The 20,111-nt window shown below is 37.3% G+C and overlaps 1 protein-coding gene across 2 annotated transcripts in view; it reads left to right on the top strand.

The window, feature by feature from the left end:
• mkxa (mohawk homeobox a) overlaps nucleotides 1-11,445 on the top strand; it is a 53,275-nt gene extending 41,830 nt beyond the window's left edge. For both annotated transcript variants that reach the window (XM_048562020.2, XM_048562029.2), the window contains exons 6-7: nucleotides 8,895-8,928; nucleotides 9,023-11,445. In XM_048562020.2, coding sequence (XP_048417977.1) covers nucleotides 8,895-8,928; nucleotides 9,023-9,209 — 221 coding nt within the window. In that variant the 3' untranslated portion in view covers nucleotides 9,210-11,445. The remainder of the gene's footprint in view (nucleotides 1-8,894; nucleotides 8,929-9,022) is intronic.
• The last annotated feature ends 8,666 nt before the right edge of the window (nucleotides 11,446-20,111 follow it).

The following is a 20,111-nucleotide window of genomic DNA, read 5'->3' as shown; positions in this document are numbered from 1 at the left end:
GTTGAGATAAAGTTGAATATTTCTTAGCATATTTTAATATGGAAAAGTGAAGATCTGAAGCTGAGGAGATGTATGAATTTCATTGGAAACCTGTACTGGAGAATTCCATTGCATTTTCCAGTTTAGTTTTGCTCAGCCAAATCATGCATTAATGTATATTTTATGTCAGGAATTCCCCTACTTGGCAATTTTGTATCTTTTTCCCTTTTTTGCTAGGCAACTATCCATGTTAGTAAAAGTCAAAGCACGACTCAGAGGAAAAGAGTGAAGTCCAATATTTCTGATTAATCCAAGAGGACCTTATTATTACTAAACTTGGTTTAAATTTGGAAAACTAAACTTAATTTGAATTTTAAACTTTACAACAGCTAATAATTAATGTTATAATTTAGCCTATCAGTTAAAAGAAATTTTAACTGTAAAAATAAGCTAAAATTAAAACTAAAATGAGGTCAACTGAAACGGACAGCTTACTGTTATGAAAGATGGAAGAATTAAGCAAGATTACTTAAGTAAAGTTCCTTTATCATGACAGATTTGTTACAGAATTGTGGCAAACATTCTAGTTATATTTTGTAAAATTGTCATTTTTAATTGGACATCTTTCCACTGACAAATGTAATCTCCTCAGAAAGTAGTACATATATAATAATTATTCTTTCTGGCCAATGCCTTTCATTATTAATTCTCACAGTTAATGAATTATTAACAAAATGATGGAATTGTTAGTAGGACAAAAACTTCCTAAAATACTACTGTGCTTTAAATTTCGAAATATAGAATAGGGCCTTGTTTACACAAATTTTTATGACCTAGCAAAATGGAAACCACAATTTAATCTGGATTCTGAATTTATTACAGCTTTCCAAAGTAGGAAACATAGCAGCTTGGCCAAGTTGATTATAGGAGGGGCTATGTTCCAGCCTCCCCGTGGCTGGAAAACCTCCCCTAATGGAATTAGAGGCAGGAAATGGCCCAAACGCAGCATAATGTAAATTCAGTTCATTGATGAACTAATTATCCCTGAGTCCATCAGAATATACCAGTGATTAAATGGGAGTTGTATGGCCACCTCATGCCTCCTCAAGGCTAATAGTCCTGTTAGCAGGGCCTTCGTTATCAAGCACCCTGCATCAAATTAAGGGGTCTCCTATTGCAAGAACAATGAAACCCACCCATCTGATCATGCCTACCCCTGTGCCAATATTCCCTTCGCATGACCCTTCTCTTCCCTCACTCACCTGTGTCCAAGGATCTGACTAACAGTGATTGTTGGAGAAGTTCCTGAGCCACCTCTAAGCAGTGGCAACTGCTCCATGTGGCACAGCAAGAAATGGAGACCTGCAAGCCTCAGATTACTTGGCAGCACCCAGCTGGCAGGATTTCCACTACCAGAGTCCTAAAGGCTAAAGAAGGCCAGATGCTGGCCAGTTAAGTTCAAACCCCTGGAAATGATTTGGGTTTCCCACCTGTTCTCTCTCTGATGGATGGATCTTATTTGGGAACATTAGACCTAGCCCCATGAAAGGTTTAAGAAGAAAATAAGGTAGATTTTCTAAATTACTACTTGGGTAAGTTACTTCACGAGGCATGAGTGTGCATCAGAAAACTACAAGCCATGGCCCCATAATGATGTGATTCATGATCTTAGTCTGGAGGAAGGTCATCCCAGGAGAAAACAATAGTGTATAATATATATATAATACATATGCGTGTGTCAATCACGTATATATACATATATATATATATATATATATATAAAACATACAACATATTTATTTAAATTGACAACCGATAAAACAATTCTTCAGCTGGTAGGAAGCAGAAAATTCAATCTAGCTGTGAACTGCTGCCACATCTGGCTTTTATGCTTCCAGCATTCACTGAGAAGGAATATTTGTAAAATGAGTTGATGTTAAATGACTAACATCTCCAATTATGCTATTGTTGTCATCCTACCCATTTCTGAAATATATAACTATAATTTAAGACCTTTTACAATTTACTCCTATGTATCAATGAAAGTTTGTGCTAGGCATTAATTCTCCTGTACCACTTAGAGAAGGGGTTTGCTTAATGATAATCACAACTCAGTATGAGGTCTAAGGAAAAACCTTTGATCATATATCTATCTGGAGTTAATTACTGTGCCATGTTGACTCAGGCAGTATTTGGCTTTATACTGAAAAAAGTATAAATTTTTTTAAATTGGCTATCAATTAAATGAAGATGAAACTGAATGTTTGGAAAATGAGTCTGCACCAGATGACCAATATGACCAGCATTCAGCGGTCACATTTGTTTGCTGGTAATTTGTCTATTTCTGAAACATCCTTCTAATACAAAAAAGATGATTGATATCCTTTGGAATCCTAATGCAGTTGTGGCCAGGATCATTTGACTACCATTGTGCACTAAACAGCCCTTAGTCATACTATTCTTCCTGGATATGGCTTAGGTATGAACAGTGCATCATTTTTAACAACCAATGATAAATTCTTCTTGTTGTTAATTCATTTGATTTGAATGAATGATCAAATTATGCTGAATAAATAGCAATGGTTAGCTTTCATTTGAAAAGAAATGTAAAGAGAACTGTTGAATATAAATAGGTCTGCAGACATTGTAAAGTACCAGAAATATCTTGGCCTGTTAAGTTCACATACTTTTCAATTATGAACAGTGTACAAGAAGAAAGTGCTCTCAAGAAGAAAGAGAGCACTTATTTTAACTACACAACCCACTTATGTAAATGTGAATGCAACTTGTTCAAAAATGGAGGGAGACAGACAGCAAGTTGTGAGTTGTGAGCAAACTGTGAAGAGAACATAGGAGGTTACAAAAGAATATAGATAGCTTAAGCGAATCAGTAAATTTTAGCAAATAGAGTGTAATTTGGGAAAATATGAAATTGTTGATTTGACAGCAACAACAAAAAGCATGCTATTTTATTCGTGACAGGTTGCAAGTTCCGTTGTGCAGAAAGATTTGGGTGTCCTAATGCATGAATCAGAAAAGGCTAGTACACAAGTACAGTGAGTAATTAGAAAAACTAATGGAGAGAATTGAATCAATTCTGGAGAGAATCGATCACAAAAGTACAGAGGTTATGCTTCAGTTATATAGGTCACTGATGAGACTGCATCTGGGTAAATGGAAATGCGGAATAATCAGATCAGCTGTGAACTTACTGAATGGATCAGCATGTTTGAGTGGCCAAATGGCCTACGTCTGTTCCTAACTTTTGAGTGGCCAAATGGCCTACGTCTGTTCCTAACTTGTATGTCCTTATGTATGTACAAATGTTCATATCATGTCACAACCTGTATTGGACTACAAGCGTCAAGAAAATAGAAAAAATTTAAAGTTGTTGTCAATAGCATTAGCTGAAGATATGTCCATTAAAAATATTTCCATGTAAAATCTACTTAGACGCTGGTGTGTGTGCTTAAGATATAGATTAAAGTAGACACAGTCAAGAAAGTTCAGTGGACCCAGCTGTGCAGAACTGAGGCATATAGGAAAACATTTGGTTGATGCCAGTGCTGTTGATCATACTAAACAGATAATGACTTTAAGATTGCCATGACCTGGTTTCAATTATACAGACTAGGTTTTGTGATGCCCTTAGAAAACTATTTTAAAAATGGTGAAAACAGAGCATAAGGGTATGAAAGCTGTGGAATTAATGTTTGCAATACTTTTTGTCTACAATTCTAATAAAATATTATCAAGTTAAAATAGTGAGGAAATGGTGTGATTCGTGTTAGGTAATTATGCATGTTAAAGGCATAGCTATGTTTAAAATATTCCTAATAAGGCTAGTAGTGAACAAGTGACAAAGCATTCACTTTTGAGATATATATTGCACAACACAGGTCACAATGTGACTAGTGGCTTGCAACACTGTTCCTTCACATCTGGGTTTGAAATCAGTCTGTTCGGCTCTCTCCAGGGTCTGTTAAATGAAGAAAGAGCCAAAACTTAATTTCCAGTGCACCCAAATTGAAAGCACAAGATATCCCATTATTTGATATGAATAAAAATTAAATTGCCACTCCTGCTCAGTGCAATCACAGAGATAGTAGCTGGGTGAGAACTGCAAGTCACTAATGATCTTAGATGAAAGCTTATCCTCAGGTGAGAATTAAGTTTAATGTTGTGGCAACAGAGAAGGAGATTTTCTGTATCTGGTATGTTCTGTACCGGGAATAAAGAGTGCTTGAGGCTGACAGAAGCTAAAACTTTGCTTTGGTAAATAGGCTTTGGGCCAGTTTATTCAAGGGTCAGTTAAGAAGGTTCAGACATTCTGGCTGCAGAATGCTATGTTCCTGCTGGTTTTCTGCTTTTTAGATTCCAAATACTACTCTTTACTTTACATTGTTTAATTATGTCGCAAAGATTTACAAGAGCGGTAGTATGATATCTGAAGTGTGTCTTTGAAAGTCTTATAATCGGAGGAAGTGATGAGACAGATTGATATTCAAGGAATCAAAAATTCGTCCATGAACTGTAATTTTAATTTACCTGGTAACACAAAATTCTTTGTATGAGTTTATGTATGTTCTTTCAAATTAGTTTGAATCTTTAAGGAATTTAGAAAAAGTAATAAAAATCATCTCCAGTGCAGCAAATCTGTTAAATCTAACTACAAATGTTTGAATTATTAGTGTACTTGACTACAGTGATCCAAGTATTTCACCAGTGCAAGTGTAGACATGACACTTATTGACCTTCTGTGAGTGAATAGTTTAACAATCCAAAGGAGCTAATTCAAATTCAGCTGCCCCGGCTCCCTCTGCCTCTCCAAAACAACAAGTCATGAGATTAGGTTGCAGTCTGTAAACATTGGCGTAATCAGATTTTTTTTACCATTCTGGTATAATAGCTGCAAAACTCAATAAACATTGAGCATTTCCTTTCTAAAACTGGCTTATTTCTTGCTGTAGTGATTGTGAGCCACCCAAAACAAGTTACCTGAAACAACTTTAGGATACGATCTGAAACCATTGTGGCTTTGCACAAGTTTATTTCAGTTACATAACATCAATTTAAGGTTAAAGCTTTCCTGTGCTAATAAGATTTTAGGAAATTCCTATTCATGCAAATCATGCGCCTGGGAACTTTTGAAATTTATTTTGTATTAATATTACTGCACTGGAATTCAATGCTTCAAAGGGCGTTGAAAGCTGATTCAGCAGTAACTGCAGATGCACTTTGGAAGGTTTTATGAAGTGCTATATTACATGTAAAATGTGCATTGGCAACATGAATATAAATTTGGTAAGTGACAGGCAACAGAGAGAAATAAGGAATAGTTTCTTCTCACATTGTAGGAAGTTATATAGTGGGGTTTCCTAAGCATCAGTATTAAGACCACTATTTTTCTTGATATATGTTAATAGCCAAGACATTGGTTCATTGACCACAATTGCAAAATTGTGGCTGACACCAAAAATATTATGAATTGTGAGGAAGAAAGTGATAAACTTCAAGAATACTTAGATGGGCAAACAAGTAGCAGATGGAATTTATTGCAGAGAAATGTGAGTTGATAAATTTTGGTAGGAAAAATTGAGGAGAGGTAATATAAAATGAAATCAGTTCTAAAGGGGATGTAGGAATATACATGCACAAATGGTTGAAGGTGGCAAGGCAGGTTGACAAAATGATCAATAAAGTATTTGTATGATTATATATTTGGATGATTTTCTTTGTGGGTGTCACTGGCTAGGCCAACATTAATTGTCCATCCCTAGTTGTCCTTGTTTCCTAGACACCATAAAGTACAATTGTACTGTATCAAGATGACCATGCATAAACCCTAGTTTGGCTTCCATAAGAGCTTTGAATCACAGTTAGGAAGGATGTGAAACTTTAGAGAGAATACAAAAGATGTTTATGCGAGTGATTCCAGTTATGAGAAACACCAGTGACGTGGTTAGATTGGAGACCCTTGGGGTGTTGACCTAAGGGAACAGAACATTAATTGGAGATTTGAGGTGTTCAAAATTATGAGCAGTCTGAATAGATTAGATTGAGAGTTACTGTTCCCATCAGTGGGTTAATCATGTAGCAGAGGACGCTGATTTAAGGAGATTGGCAGAGGAAGCAATCATGAAATGAGGAAAATCTTTACACTGCAAGTGGTTAGATTTGAAATTATACAGTCTGAGAGTGTGTGGAGGCAGATTCACTCAAGACCTCAAGGAATGATCTGAACTGAACAGATTTGCAGAGCAGTGGGAAGTATATGAGGTAGTATGGTCTTATAAAGTGCAACATGGGCATAATAAATGGAAAGGCCTTTTTCTGTGCTGCCACTTTTCTATAATTCTATATTCTTGAAAAGACAGCTTAGAACCATGAGGAAGAACAGGTCAGTAGGGTTCATTGTATAGTTCTTTCAAACTGGTTGCATAGCTACTGTAGGTTAACTAACCTTGTTCCATTCTGAAGGTGTTTATGATCAATGTTAATGGAAAGCCGCAACATTTGACGTCATTTGGATGCTGATATTCAGAACTTTGTTTACTTTTCTTGGACAGCAATATAAATCAGGTCTGCTGGGCTGCAGATTCTGCTAAACCAGGAAACATAACTTCAGCCCTGCAGGCCAATCTAGGGAGCACTTTGACGTTGCATTCGTGTTACTATGGCACTCATTTTCAAAGCCACAGAGGCAAAAAAAATCTACTCATCGCCGGTCTATGAAGTGCCCAGATGTACCCACCCTCTGCTTCCTATCTTCTAACCAACTTCTGATCCATACTGCCAATGACCCATCAATCCAGATATACAACATCCACAGCACTATCCTCTTCCACTGTCTGTGCCACTTCATCAATGAACAATTAAATTTGTCAGACATGACCTGTTCTTGACAAAATCATGCTGACTGTCTAGTATTAACTTCCTTTTCTCTAAGTGTATATTTATTTTATCCCATATTGAGGCCTCTACCAGTTTTCCTACAATTGATGTCAAGGTCTGTAATTGCCTGGGTTATCCTTTGCCTCTTTGGAGATTTTATTTTTGGGTAACTGAAAGAATAATGGAAAGTGGCAGTTTTGTCTGTAAATTGAAAACCTGCTGGAAGGACATTAACACAGCCATAGTCATGGCCTTAAACAGCAGTGTCACATTTTTAACCTTCCAGTTCTCCATAATTAATCCTGTGTTTCGGGACTTCTGGAAATTATCTGTCAACAGCTCTACGGTTTGCTCCTTTGCCTTTCTCAGGAATCTAGGGTGCATCCCATCTGGGCTGGCAGCTTCTCTACCTGGAGTGTTGCCAGCCTTTTCTTTACACTGTTCAGTTGCTCAAAATCTACATTTTCAAGTAGTAACCAAGATGTGGAGGTGTCAGTTTTGGACTGGGGTAGACAAGGTCAGAAGTCACATGACACCAAGTCATAGTCCAACAGGTTTATTTGAAATCACAAGGTTTTGAAGCGCTGCTCCTTCATTAGTTGAAGTGATGAGAAGCACACAGGCACAGAATTTATACACAGAGAGATCAATAGATTGTACAAATGGTGTGCGTGGAGTGTCAACAGGCTGAATAACATGTCTCTGCAGGCAATCAAAAGTGTCAGCCAGTGTTAACAAGTGTCAACAGCTCAATAGCAAGGAAGGGACGACCTATGAGCTGATTAATTGAGACAGAGAGATAATTAGAAAAAATTGAAAACAAGCTGTTGCTGGAGACAAACCAAATGGCTGAAATAACATATTAGATATGAGAGCCATATGTTGAGTGTTTAACTAAAGTAAAAATAACCCAAAACCGTACAAACTAATTAAAGTAGAGAGATCATAACAAGTTATCAAGGTGATGGTGTCAAAACAGGGCAGTAAGGAAGATTTTTAAAACACAGAACAGTGTGGTGGGGTTGCATATAGCACAACATGAACCCAAAATCACAGCTGAGGCCATCTTTACGGGTGTGGAACTTGGCTGTTAGTTTCTCCTCGGCAATTCTGTGTATCTCAAATTCTGTGCCTCAATTAATTCGATCATAGTTCATCCCTTCACTTGCTATTCAACTGCAGAGACTTTATTCACATTGTCTGACATTTTTGATCACCTGCAGACACTTGTTATTTAGCCTGTGAGCACTCAACTCACAACATTTGTACAATCTATTGATCTCTCTGCGTATAAATTCTGTGCCTGTGTGCTTCTCTTCACATCACCTAATGAAGGAGCAGCACTATGAAAGCTTGTGATTTCAAATAAACTTGTTGGACTATAACCTGGTGTCATAAAATTTCTGGCCATTTTCAACTAGACTATTGTCACCACTTTCTAATTTGGTAAAGACAGAAGCAAAGTATTCATTTCTTACCTAAGATAACAAAGTGTGAGGCTGGATGAACACAGCAGGCCAAACAACATCTCAGGAGCACAAAAGCTGACGTTTCAGGCCTTGACCCTTCATCGGGTCTGAAACGTCAGCTTTTGTTCTCCTGAGATGCTGCTTGGCCTGCTGTGTTCATCTAGCTTCACACTTTGTTATCTCGGATTCTCCAGCATCTGCAGTTCCCATTATCTGTATTCATTTCTTACCACTGTCATACTCTTTGCTTCAGTAAGTAGCTTACCCTGCTTGTTTGTTATGGGGCCCACTCCATCCTTCACTAATCTTTCACTGTTAACCTGTCTGAAGGACATTTTACTATTTGTTTTAATGCAGCTTGCCATCCTTTCCTCATACTGCCTTTTAGCTTTCCTTATGCAAGTCTTAGACCCTTTCTTGCATATAAATACTTGGAAACTGGTTTTAGCATCTTCAAAAATTAACAGTGATGAAAGGAATAAACTACCTACTGATTTCTCAGAGAAACCTTGCAAGATAAAGAAAATAACTTTCTTCTTTTTTTATTATCAGAGACAGTGGAACAGGGAACGAACAGATTAATCAGGTTAGTGAAATCCAGAGTATACTACTTCAGCTTGGAAATTGCTAATGTCAGTTAAATTTACACACTAAGATGCCACTTTCCATTATTTTTTCAGCTATCCAAAGAAGAAGGAAATATCCAAAGATGAAACCTACTGGAAGGAAATTAATGCTGCCATGGCCTTAACTAATCTGGCACAAGCAAAAGACAAAATTCAAGGAACGACCAGCTGTATCATTCAAAAGTCCTCACATATTTCTGAAATAAAGACATTGAAAATTTCACCGGGTAAACCATTTTAAAGTGAAAAACTTAAAGGACTTAAAGCATTTCCGAAGCAAAGCTATTCCTTGTATATATATTTTTAAAAAAAAAATCTACAACCAATGCTGACTCCTGGCTCTGAAGCCAGTTTAGAACAAATCCATTTTAAAAAATCTAATCTTATGTTTATTAATATATTTAGGATCTTGCAGCAATTTTTAAATCTTTTGTAATAACACATATTTTTGCTGTTGTTGGCCAGCTTTTTTTAAGAACAAGAACTGACTGTAAATTGTTAAAATGGTACAATTTCTGAAAAAGTATTAACTTATTTTATGTTACTCAAATTAATCTTTGACATCTCATGTTGGTGTTGTCAACATGAATATAATGTAATATAAATAATATATCAATAAGCTACATGTTGCACACTGAATGCATATTTGCCATAATGAAATTGTACTTTCGTTTAACATGATCAATTCCATGTTGTAAGGCTCTTAATTGACAAACAAAACAGAAAAATGTCTACAACATGGAATGTACATTGTGGTCCTGGAAAAAAACCATTGTGATTGTTCTGGCATGTCACTTTATTTTGACTTCAGTTATAGCTTGTTGACTTTGCTTTGGCTCAAAGAACACGTGTTGAAAATATATGACAACTGGCATATCGTAAGGGTCTAAACAGTGATCTAATTAGAAGCAGCTAACTTATGCACTAAGGATTCAAACATGCTGAATTATTAGCCAATTTTAAGCTGGAAAGCTACAAAGACAAACTGATGCTCAAAACGTTGCCTTTCATGGTGGTAATATTTCAATATTTCTAAATCTGATGAATACGTCAGTGTGCATTGGCCTCCATAAGCAGCTAGTATTACTTCATTTAATACATATAGGTACTTTTAAAAGAATAAGATAAAGAAACAGAAAAAACTGATCATGACAGAATAACTGGTACAGGGACTGTCTATAATATACTGAGTGTATGGCATTTCTGAGAGGTGAATTAAGATGTTACAACTATAATAAGACTGTAATAAATGCCTACTTAAATCTAAATTTCATTAAAAATGTTAGAACACTACAAATAGGCTGAAAAAAGCAGAAATCAGCAAAAACAATAAGGTCCCAATGAGTAACGATAGAAGTCCAAATAAAATGATTTTGTTTCCTGCTGTGTTCAAAAATCTGATGCTAATTTTATACTGTATGAACCATGATAAATAGCTTGTTAAACTGGGGAAGAAACATCAAAATTACTCACAATGTATTTGGAGTCAGTGAATGATAGATGGGTGGAAAAGAACAAGACTGTTTGGGCATAGCCTACTTGCACATACAACACATTTGCGTCCAATTTTGCTCAAAATTTAACAATCTTTTTGCTTTGCATTCAATTACACGTTTTTGTAGATGGTTACCCAGGGAATTTCACCTCATCATATTTGTTGTCTTCAAAAATCTATTAATTTGCTTACCAGTTATATATTTTATGATCAGATACAATGGAGTTGCATGCTCTTTCTACCTAAAAACCACCTTAAGGAGGTAACCTCACATTTCATCAACCTTGCGTGTACTCCTGTATAACTGCAGCCAGTGAAAAGTGGAGTTTAAGCAGTCTGTCTGAGAACTTCCAACCTTACTTTCTGATAAAATTAACAAGACATGAGGGACATGGATAGGTTGAATAGGCAAGGTCTTTTCCCCAGGGTGGGGGAGTACAAATCTAGAGGGCATAGATTTAAGGTGAGAAGGGAAAGATTTGAAATAGACCTAAGGGGCAACCTTTTCAGGCAGAGGGTGGTGCATGTATGGAATGAGCTGACAGAGGAAGTGGTGGAGGCTGGTACAATTACAACATTTAAAAGGTGTGTGGATGTGTATATGAATAGGAAGGGTTTGGAGGGATATTGACCAAATACTGGCAAACAGAACTAGATTAATTTGGGGTATCTGGTCAGCATGGACAAGTTGGATCAAAGGGTCTGTTTCCATGCTGTACAGCTCTATGACTCTATGAGTCAATGTTTCCATTACATTCCTAACATGAAAATGCTTCTGGCATTCAGATAATTGTGACCAACTACCAAACAAATCACTTGCACAAAATTCTGGAATGTCAAAAGAATTTGTACGTATTTTTCCTATCTAAAAGAAGAAAATTGTAATTGCTTATGTTGCAAATATAAAAAAAAATACAATGGAATATTTTAGGGCCACCCAGCATAAAGTCATTCCTAACATGCTCTTCTCTTTGTGCAATGAATATAGTGTATTTTGAAAATTTATTTGTAAATATTTTTATACCTTTTGTGCAAACTGTTAAAAATAGCAATTTGTTATATGCCTTTAGGTGTAAAGCAAATAATTGAATTATGTATTTTGGCATATACAAAAAAACTGCTTTAAAAAAGCTTTTTATGGTAGTGTCATTCTTTTTAATATATCACAAATTAAACAAGATAATAGTTCTAAGATTGTTTTATTATGTAGTCTCCTTCTGAGTAGTTTAATTATTCTGATGTGTTGAGTAAGCAATTTGTTGCAATTATTATTATAAATTTATAAATTATCACAACAATAAAGTACATGACATTTATAATTTCTGCTACATATACTTTTGACAATTCTTCATAAATTGCAGATCATCAATGGCATTGTGAAATACAGTTTACAACTGGATGCTGTGATAGTATGAAATGAGAAATGATTTCATGCTTGTAAAATTACATTTTCATTATCAGAGAGATTGTTCATAAGTAATTATGATCTATCAAGCTTCCTCTCCACTCCCACCCCAATTGGTCTTACCAAGTCCTGACTCTTTTTTTCATATGTTTAAAGAAATTCAGTGACTAAGTACTGATTCATGCTTTTCAATGTTGTGTCTCTTGGAAAGATATTGGTGTAGCAAAAACAAGCGCAGATCCTTAGGGCAAATCAGACAGCAATTTCTTAATTTCCACATTTAACTGCACGGATATAAGAGTCATTATCTAATTTATAAATCTACTATTATGGTGATGATGCTAGAATCACTAATATTCTGCTTCACAATATCTTAGCTGGTTCCAGCTCTGTGCTGACAGTCCAGTTCTTTTCATAGCGTGACTTACAACCCTCTCAATATTTTAAAGACTTCAATCATGTGACTTTCATCAAGTTCTAATGAGTATTGTTTCATAATTTAGAACTTCATAGAATTTTCCCTTATCCCTCAACAAGCCTTACATTTATTCTAAAAGAACTATATGTGCAACATTACACATAATATGTTAGTATGGCCTTGCTTGTGAACTATATATGTTTGTAATGATTTATTCTTTAATGCCCTTCAGTTTCAACTTGGTATGTATTTGATTGCAAATGCTAATTCAAGTTTTATTCTGATTGGATTTTATTCTGAGTGCAGCCAGTAATCATTTTCCTTCCTCTACTGATGGAGATTGTTTCATTTTGTACATATTTGCAGTTTTTTTTATATTCATTACTTTACCTTCACTGAGATTAAAATTCAACTGCTGTTGCTTTGATTAAACCTTTGAATGATTTTCTGAGTCAAGTCTTCAACTTTTTGAAATAAACTGAGCCTAATCAAAAGCTGCCTGGGACTGAAAAAGAAATGTTATTGACTGGATCTTTTAAAATTAGTTCATAGAATATGGATGTTACCGGTTAGGCCCATCCCTAATTGTCCAGACAGCAGTCTAGAGTCAAATAAATTGCTGTGGGTGTGGAGTCATATGTAGATGGGACTAGGAAAGGATGAGAGATGTTCTTCCCTGAAGGACAATAATGAACCCTTTGACAATGGTTACATGGTTGCCATTAGGCTAGCATTTTTTATTCGAATCATTGTCCCCAGAACATTAGCCTGGGGTTTCATATTACTAGCGGCACTACCACTGTTACCAACTTCCCTCACTACTGATTTAGGAATCTATTCCAAGTAAATGAGTGAGATTTGACCTCTAGAACATCTAGTCCTAGTCTATTTCTGTTTCCCTGAAATGTCTTGGGATATTTATATGTTATAAGCAATACAGAAATGTAATTTGTTGATGTTGGTATTGTCTCTGCATTCTTTAGAAGGTTTGTGTTGCTTTGAGCTAATGTTTTATTCTGAATCATGACAATCAGGCTATAAATCCCTTCAACTGATGGACCATATCAAACAACACATCCCGTTGACCATTCACAGTGTGCAGCATGCTGAATGTGCTCAACCAAACTGTGCTTTCTAACCTCAGCACACCATGTTGGACAAGTAACTTTTCAATTGCACACATTTATTAAATGATCCAGTTTGTGTTAAAAACCATATCAGAAAACCAGTTTAAGATTGTCAGACACGCCTGCAGTTTGATTCATTTGTATGAGAAGCTATGTTTTTTAATGTACAGAGCCCTGTTTTATGTAGGTAAAAGGAATTCAAACATACATTTTAATTCTAATTTTTAAAAAAAATTGTCTTGAAGTCTGCCAATCTCTGTATTCCTTTGGCAACACCCTGGCCGATCAGAGCCGACCTGACAGGTCTAACAACTAAGATTAACAATTACCTGTCCCTGCTGCATCTCTACGACAATGATGACTCAACTAAGCAGTTTCCCCTTTTCACTCTGTATAGAATGGTGTCACTTTGTCCACGCCTGTTTCTCGTGTCCTAGCTGATAAGTGCAAGATGAACCGTTGCAACTTGGTCTCCTTCCAGCAGTTTCAATTCTACACAATCAACAATTATTTAATAACTTCCAGGGTTAACTCTCACTGCCTGCTTTGAATTCTGGAATCATTTCATTATTGCCTCTCACTTTTAGTGAGAGTGAGTTCTGCTCGGTTTTTCCCCCAGGTTGTGCCCAAAGTAATTAAGCAAAACCTTAGGATATCTGTTCCATCTGTCTTTCCACTATTCACTTCTGAACATTATTCTCTTGGTCGTGCACTGAAGAGTTTCCTTATATAATATGTGTTGTCTTCATGTTATAGGAATTATTTCATAACCCTGATTTTTCACACAACTGTCTTATTGTTTGATGATGTGTTTGAATATTGAATTGTTCTTCCTTGAACCTATTGATTTGTGGATTGCTTCTCAGAGGCTCCAGACATCTATACCATTTTCAAGAAACCGCTACTTAAGTTTAATATTTCTAAAAAGTACTTAATTGACTGTGAAACACTTTGGAACATCTTGAGGTTAAAAAAGGCACTATATAAATGCAAATACCTTACCTTTCCTTTTGAAAATATGTATTGGCAGGCTGATTATCTATCACAGCCAACTCAAATGTGTTCTGGCATGTTATAGACTCACAGAGCAGTGCAAGGAACGTGGGGGATTGTCACTGGATAATGGTCAAGAATTGGAATCCTGTCCAAAGCTTTCTGCTTTTATCCAGACATATAACATCAAATTGCAACCCAACTGCTGCCCAATGTGAAATCACAATGCTCTGGAATTAAAGTTGGAACATTTCTTGTCTGTTCAGTTTAGTGTCAGGCAAAGTGCACTTACCATTGAGCCATCGGCAGGGCTGCATGGAGAGTCATTTCATTCCCACATTGATTCTAATATGTTGGTGGTGATACCATCCTTATGCTTCAAATGCAACAAAAGCAACTTTTGAAACAACTCCCAGTATTTTTCTATAAGACTCATGCATTTTCTTTTCCAGTACATTAAACTAAGCTAATGGGCTGTCAGTTCTGCTAAGTAAAGCACCTAGTTATGTTTTGGGTGCAGACCAGAAATGTGGTTGTGATTCTACCTTAAGGAGAAAAGAAACATAAGGAAAAGCAAAAAAAAAGCTTTATGGTAATAACATTGTTAAACCACATATTTAATTTGTTCTGCTCTTCAAATGTATCCAGGCATATTTTTCTTGCATTGGCACAAAAATAATTTCCATTTTAATTTTCTTTTATGCTTAACTAAAATGCCGTTTTTACTCTGGATATTCCTTCACTTCAATTAATTGCTAGCATAAACATCATAATACAACATCATTATCTTGATTTGCATATTCCTGCTCTTACTTTCTCCATTTTGTATGGGGCCTCTTTATCTCACAATTTTTCCCAGTTGAGCATCCAACTGATTTGAACTAGCTGTTAGAAGCATGCAGTGGATTTTAGAACCTATGATGCTTCTTCCCTCCCATTCTAGGAAATTCTCCTTCTTGAACTGGTGTAGTCTATCTGGTGCACACAGTGCCAAAGTACTGTTAGAAAGTGAGACCAAAGATTTTGGGTAGCAATGGTGAATAAGCCATGATAGTGTGTGGCTTGAAGGTGAACTTGAAAGTGGTGATGTTCCCTTGCATCTTTTACACTTCTCATTCTATAACATTGACATTGCTAGAGTGGAAGGTGTTATAAAAGAAGGCTTTGCATGTTTTTGCAATGTATCTTGTTTATAATACATTTTCTACCACTGTGCGTTGGTGGTGGAGGGAGTAAATGCAGTAGACATGGTTACTGATCAAGTTGAGTGTTTTATCTTGGATGCTGCTGAGCTTCTTATATGTGTTTTGAGCTGCACTCATCAGTCAAATGGACGGAATTCCATTTCACTCCTGACCGCCGCTGACTTGATAGTGGTCAAGTTTGGAAAGAGAGGGGGTCAGTCACTGGCTGCAGACTCCCTAGTCTCTGCCACGCTCTTGTGGCTACAATATTTTGTTTTCTTTATTCCAGACGGGTTTTTTCCGACAATCGACAATGGATTCCTGGTCATCATTAGATTCTTAATTCCTGATATTTTATTGCATTCGAATTCCACCATCCGCTGTGGTGGGATTCAAACCTGGGCCCTCAGAACATTATCTGGGTCTCTGGATTAACATTCCAGTGATAATACCACTAGGCTGTTGCCTCTCCAACTAATATTTATAAGGTTAGTCCAATTCAGTTTCTTATCAATGGTAACACCCAGGATGTTAATACTGGAGGCTGCAGCCATGGAAATGCCATTGAATGTCAAGAAGAGATGGTTAGATTCTCTCTTGTTTCAGATGTTTACCACCTTGTGTGGTGTAAATCTTCCTTACCCTTCTAGCCCAAGTTTAAATGTTGTGTAGCTGTCACTGTACTCAAATAAAAGCAGCTTCAGTGTCTAAAACGATTGTAAATCTGAACTGGGACCAAAATCCTTGGCTTCCAATAACCATAACAATCTCCCTTTGGTCCAACCAGCAGACAATTTTCCCCAATTCCCATTGATTCCATTTTTACTTGCATTTTTTGATGTCACTCTCGGTCAAATGTGGCTTTTATGTCAAGGGAACTCAGAACTCCTGTCTTGAATTCAGCTCTTTTCTCCACGTTTGGACCAAAACTGTAAGGAGGTCTAGACCTGAGAACCTCTGTCGGAATGAAAACTGGGCATTGAGGAACAGATTACTGCAGTTAGTTTGCTCAATAGAACTATCAACATAGCAATCCATGATGTTTTAATTCACTTTACTGAACACTTCTGCATTCCTCAATGGAACACAAGAGTCAGACACAAATAAATAAATACTTTTAACTCTTATGGTCAGCTGAATGTTAGAATCTACCCCTCCCTGCTATGTGTCAACAATGGTGAGGAAGTTAAGAAACTAAGAAGAGGATAAAAAGTATTACAATCTCAACATAGAGAAAAATGTTTGAGACTATCACTCCAAGCCTAAAAAAGTAACTTCAGTATCTTACCATTGAATCTAAGTTATTTATATGGCTTCCAATTCTCTCCTTTTCCAAAATGTAAGCAGATTTTGGGAAAGGCAAATGAGCTGTTGGGCTTTATTTCAAAGTGAATGAAGTACAATAATAGGGAATCTTGCTAATACTATATAAAGCATGAGTCAAACAATGCCTAGAATATTATGAACAGTTTTTATTCTCGTATTTAAGAAGAGATATACTGTGACTGGAAATAGTTCAGAGAAGGTTCACTAGGTTAATTCCAAGTATGAAGAAGGCTTTGCATGAAGAGCGGTTGGGCTTATACTCAGTGAAGTTTAGAAGAATGGAAGGAGGCTTTAATGAAACATCTAAGATTCTCAGGAAACTTGACAGGACGGATGTCTTTGTGGGGTAGTCCAGGACTACCAGGAGCATAATCTCAAAGTAAGGGGTCTCCCATTTAAGTCAGAGATGAGGAGAAATTTCATCTCTCATAGGATAGTGAATTTGTAGAATGCATCATTGCAGAGGACTGTTGAGACTCAACCATTTATTATATTCAAAGCTGAGATAGAGAGATTTTTAATCAGTGAAGGAATCAAGCATTGTGGGGATAAGGCAGGTAAGTGGAGTTGATGATTATCAGATTTCATGATTCATTGAATTGTGGAGCAGACTCATTGGGCTGAATGGCCTACCCCTACTTTTGCTCTTGCATCTTATGATAAGACAGAGCACATCCCTGGTGTTTGCAGCTTACTGAATAGTTGGTCCAGTCATATTCAACTGCTTCTTTGCAACAATGTCATTGCTATATGATCTTAGGTGCATTTAACCTTAATTATAAGATATGCATGAAGACAATGGGAGTGGTTGAAGTCCTTAATAAGTACTTTGCATCAGTATTCACCAAGTAGGAAGACATGGATAATGATAAGGTGAGGGAGAGGTATGATGATAATATTGATATTATGGGGCATATTGATATTAAGAAGGAGGAGGGGTTGGGTTTGTGGAAAAATATTAAGGGCATGATGGAACTTATCTCATGCTACTAGGGAGGCAAAGGAGGAAATTGCTAGGGCCTTGGCAAAGGGTGAATTTGGGGGCATTAGTGTGGAGGGCAATGGGGTTGGGGAGGGGTGAAGCTTCTGGAGACAGATGAAATGGGGACTCAATTGTAATGTTCTGACCACAAGGATCAGGACATTAACCATCCAAGAGAACATGACACAGCAACGGAGTGTCAAGCCTGAGAAGCCAGAGACAACTGCAACCCATTGCCAAGATGAATGTACAGTGCTTGGACTTTGTTTATTTGTTTACCTTTCTGTTGATAATCTGACAAGAAACCCCTGCTTAGTGTAAAAGATAAGTGGAGCTTAATGTTTTGGCAGTCTTTGACCCTTCTTGTTGCTCAATAAATGTTTGTTATTCATCTAACTGTACACTTGATACCTTCCACTGATCCTGCTTACACATATCTGCATATTATATGCCCTAATGAATATTAGGGAAAGACCAACAGTCAGAGAGACAGTGAACCAACACCAAATGGGACTCAAGTTAGGTAGCTCTTAAGGCTTCAATCTGCAAATCATACCCAAGTATGGTACGGTGAAATCTCTCAGGATAGCCAGCAAGTTGAGTGGTGTATTGAGACATCTTCTTTTGACCCTTCCATCAATGGTAGCCCTTCAATGTTTGAGAGTTTGTGTAGATAAATTACCCTTTGAAATGATTGAACATCTCTAGGATAGTATTGAACCTGCAAGAGGCAGTGCTTATGGTAGCTTTTCTCAGCAGACCGCTATGTTATGGTTATACTTCTCTTTTCTTGAATGCCTGTGCATTCCCTTGAAAAGCTGATACACAGGGTGAATTTTTCCCTTCAGAGATGTGTGGAATGATCATTGATTCCATATTCACACTCACTACGTAAATGTGGATTGATGTGTGGTGGCTGACGTCTAGCACAACCTCTGCACATTGTGTTTAGATTCAGGGTTGTCCGCATTACAACACAGTACCTTGGCTGCAGTCATCAATGTTATGGTTCAAGGATTCCTGATACCTGAGGCCACCTGCAATTGTTTTAGCAAGATGAGCAATGCTTGACCACAGGGCAGCCCAGTGGCTCAGTGGTTAGCCATGCTGCCTCATAGCACCAGGGACCTGGGTTCAATTCTACCCTCAGGCAACTGTCTGTGGGGAGTTTGCACATTCTCCCGGTGTCTGCGTGGGTTTCCTCTGGGTGATCTGGTTTCCATAATGATGAGCACCTATGGCCAGAGCAATGAAATGTAGATCCGAGCACATATTTAGCTGAATATGCTGAACTTGGTTCTTCATAACAGTCACCAATTTGTCCACGAGGACTGCTAGATACAAACATGCCAGAGTCAGCAGGGTCCTGGTAATGTTGGTGTATTCCTCCATCTTTTGACTTTTGATGCAGCTCACCACGTATCTCTGACAGACCTACCTACGCTTCGTGGTCCTGATGCTGCCTGTGCATTTTGACAAAATCATTAACAGCCAAGACTATGGCATCGTCTTCTGTCTAGGGATGAGCAGGAGCTGCAGTCCTCTGAGATCCAAACGCCTGGTGCATTTTTTTCCATAACCAGCTCTGTAGATGTGTTAGCAATGATCTGCAGGTCTGCAACAGAAATGTCAGCCAGGGTACATGGTAATGTGTTGAAGTAGCAGGCGACTGGAAGTTCGGGGTCATTTTTGTGTCAGAACATGCGTCCAGCAAAACAGTCACCCAGTCTGCATTTTAACTCCCCAGTTCACGGCAGACAATAATGTGAACAGTGAATACTGTGGACTACAATGCAAGAAATGCAGGCAAATCACTGCTTGACCTGCAGTGTTCCAGCAAAACTCAGCAGAACCTTGAAGAACAATGTCTCATTTTCCACTTGGAGACCCTGTAGCTTCTAGGACTCAATATTGAGTTTGTAGTGCTTGTAACAAGGTCAGCGAGGTGGACATCATAGAATATGAGTTCCCTGATTGGGGCTGTTAGCCTGGTCCAATCAAGGAGCCCTGGCTGACAGACATAAACAGGAGGTCAGAGGTTTTGTTCCCTCTGAGAGCTGGGTCTGACGAATCTGAGGATGTGTACTCCATGTGTAAATGTGGATTTGTGTCAGTAGCAACAGGAGAAAAACATGTTCCTGATGAAATTCACTCGCAGCAGTCATCTTTAACTGGGTAAGCATTTCTGGCATCATGCTATTATTTGGGAAGTG

The sequence above is a fragment of the Stegostoma tigrinum genome, chromosome 2 (genome assembly GCF_030684315.1).
Source record: "Stegostoma tigrinum isolate sSteTig4 chromosome 2, sSteTig4.hap1, whole genome shotgun sequence".
NCBI lineage: Eukaryota > Metazoa > Chordata > Chondrichthyes > Orectolobiformes > Stegostomatidae > Stegostoma > Stegostoma tigrinum.
This window is presented reverse-complemented; position numbering and strand designations above follow the sequence as displayed.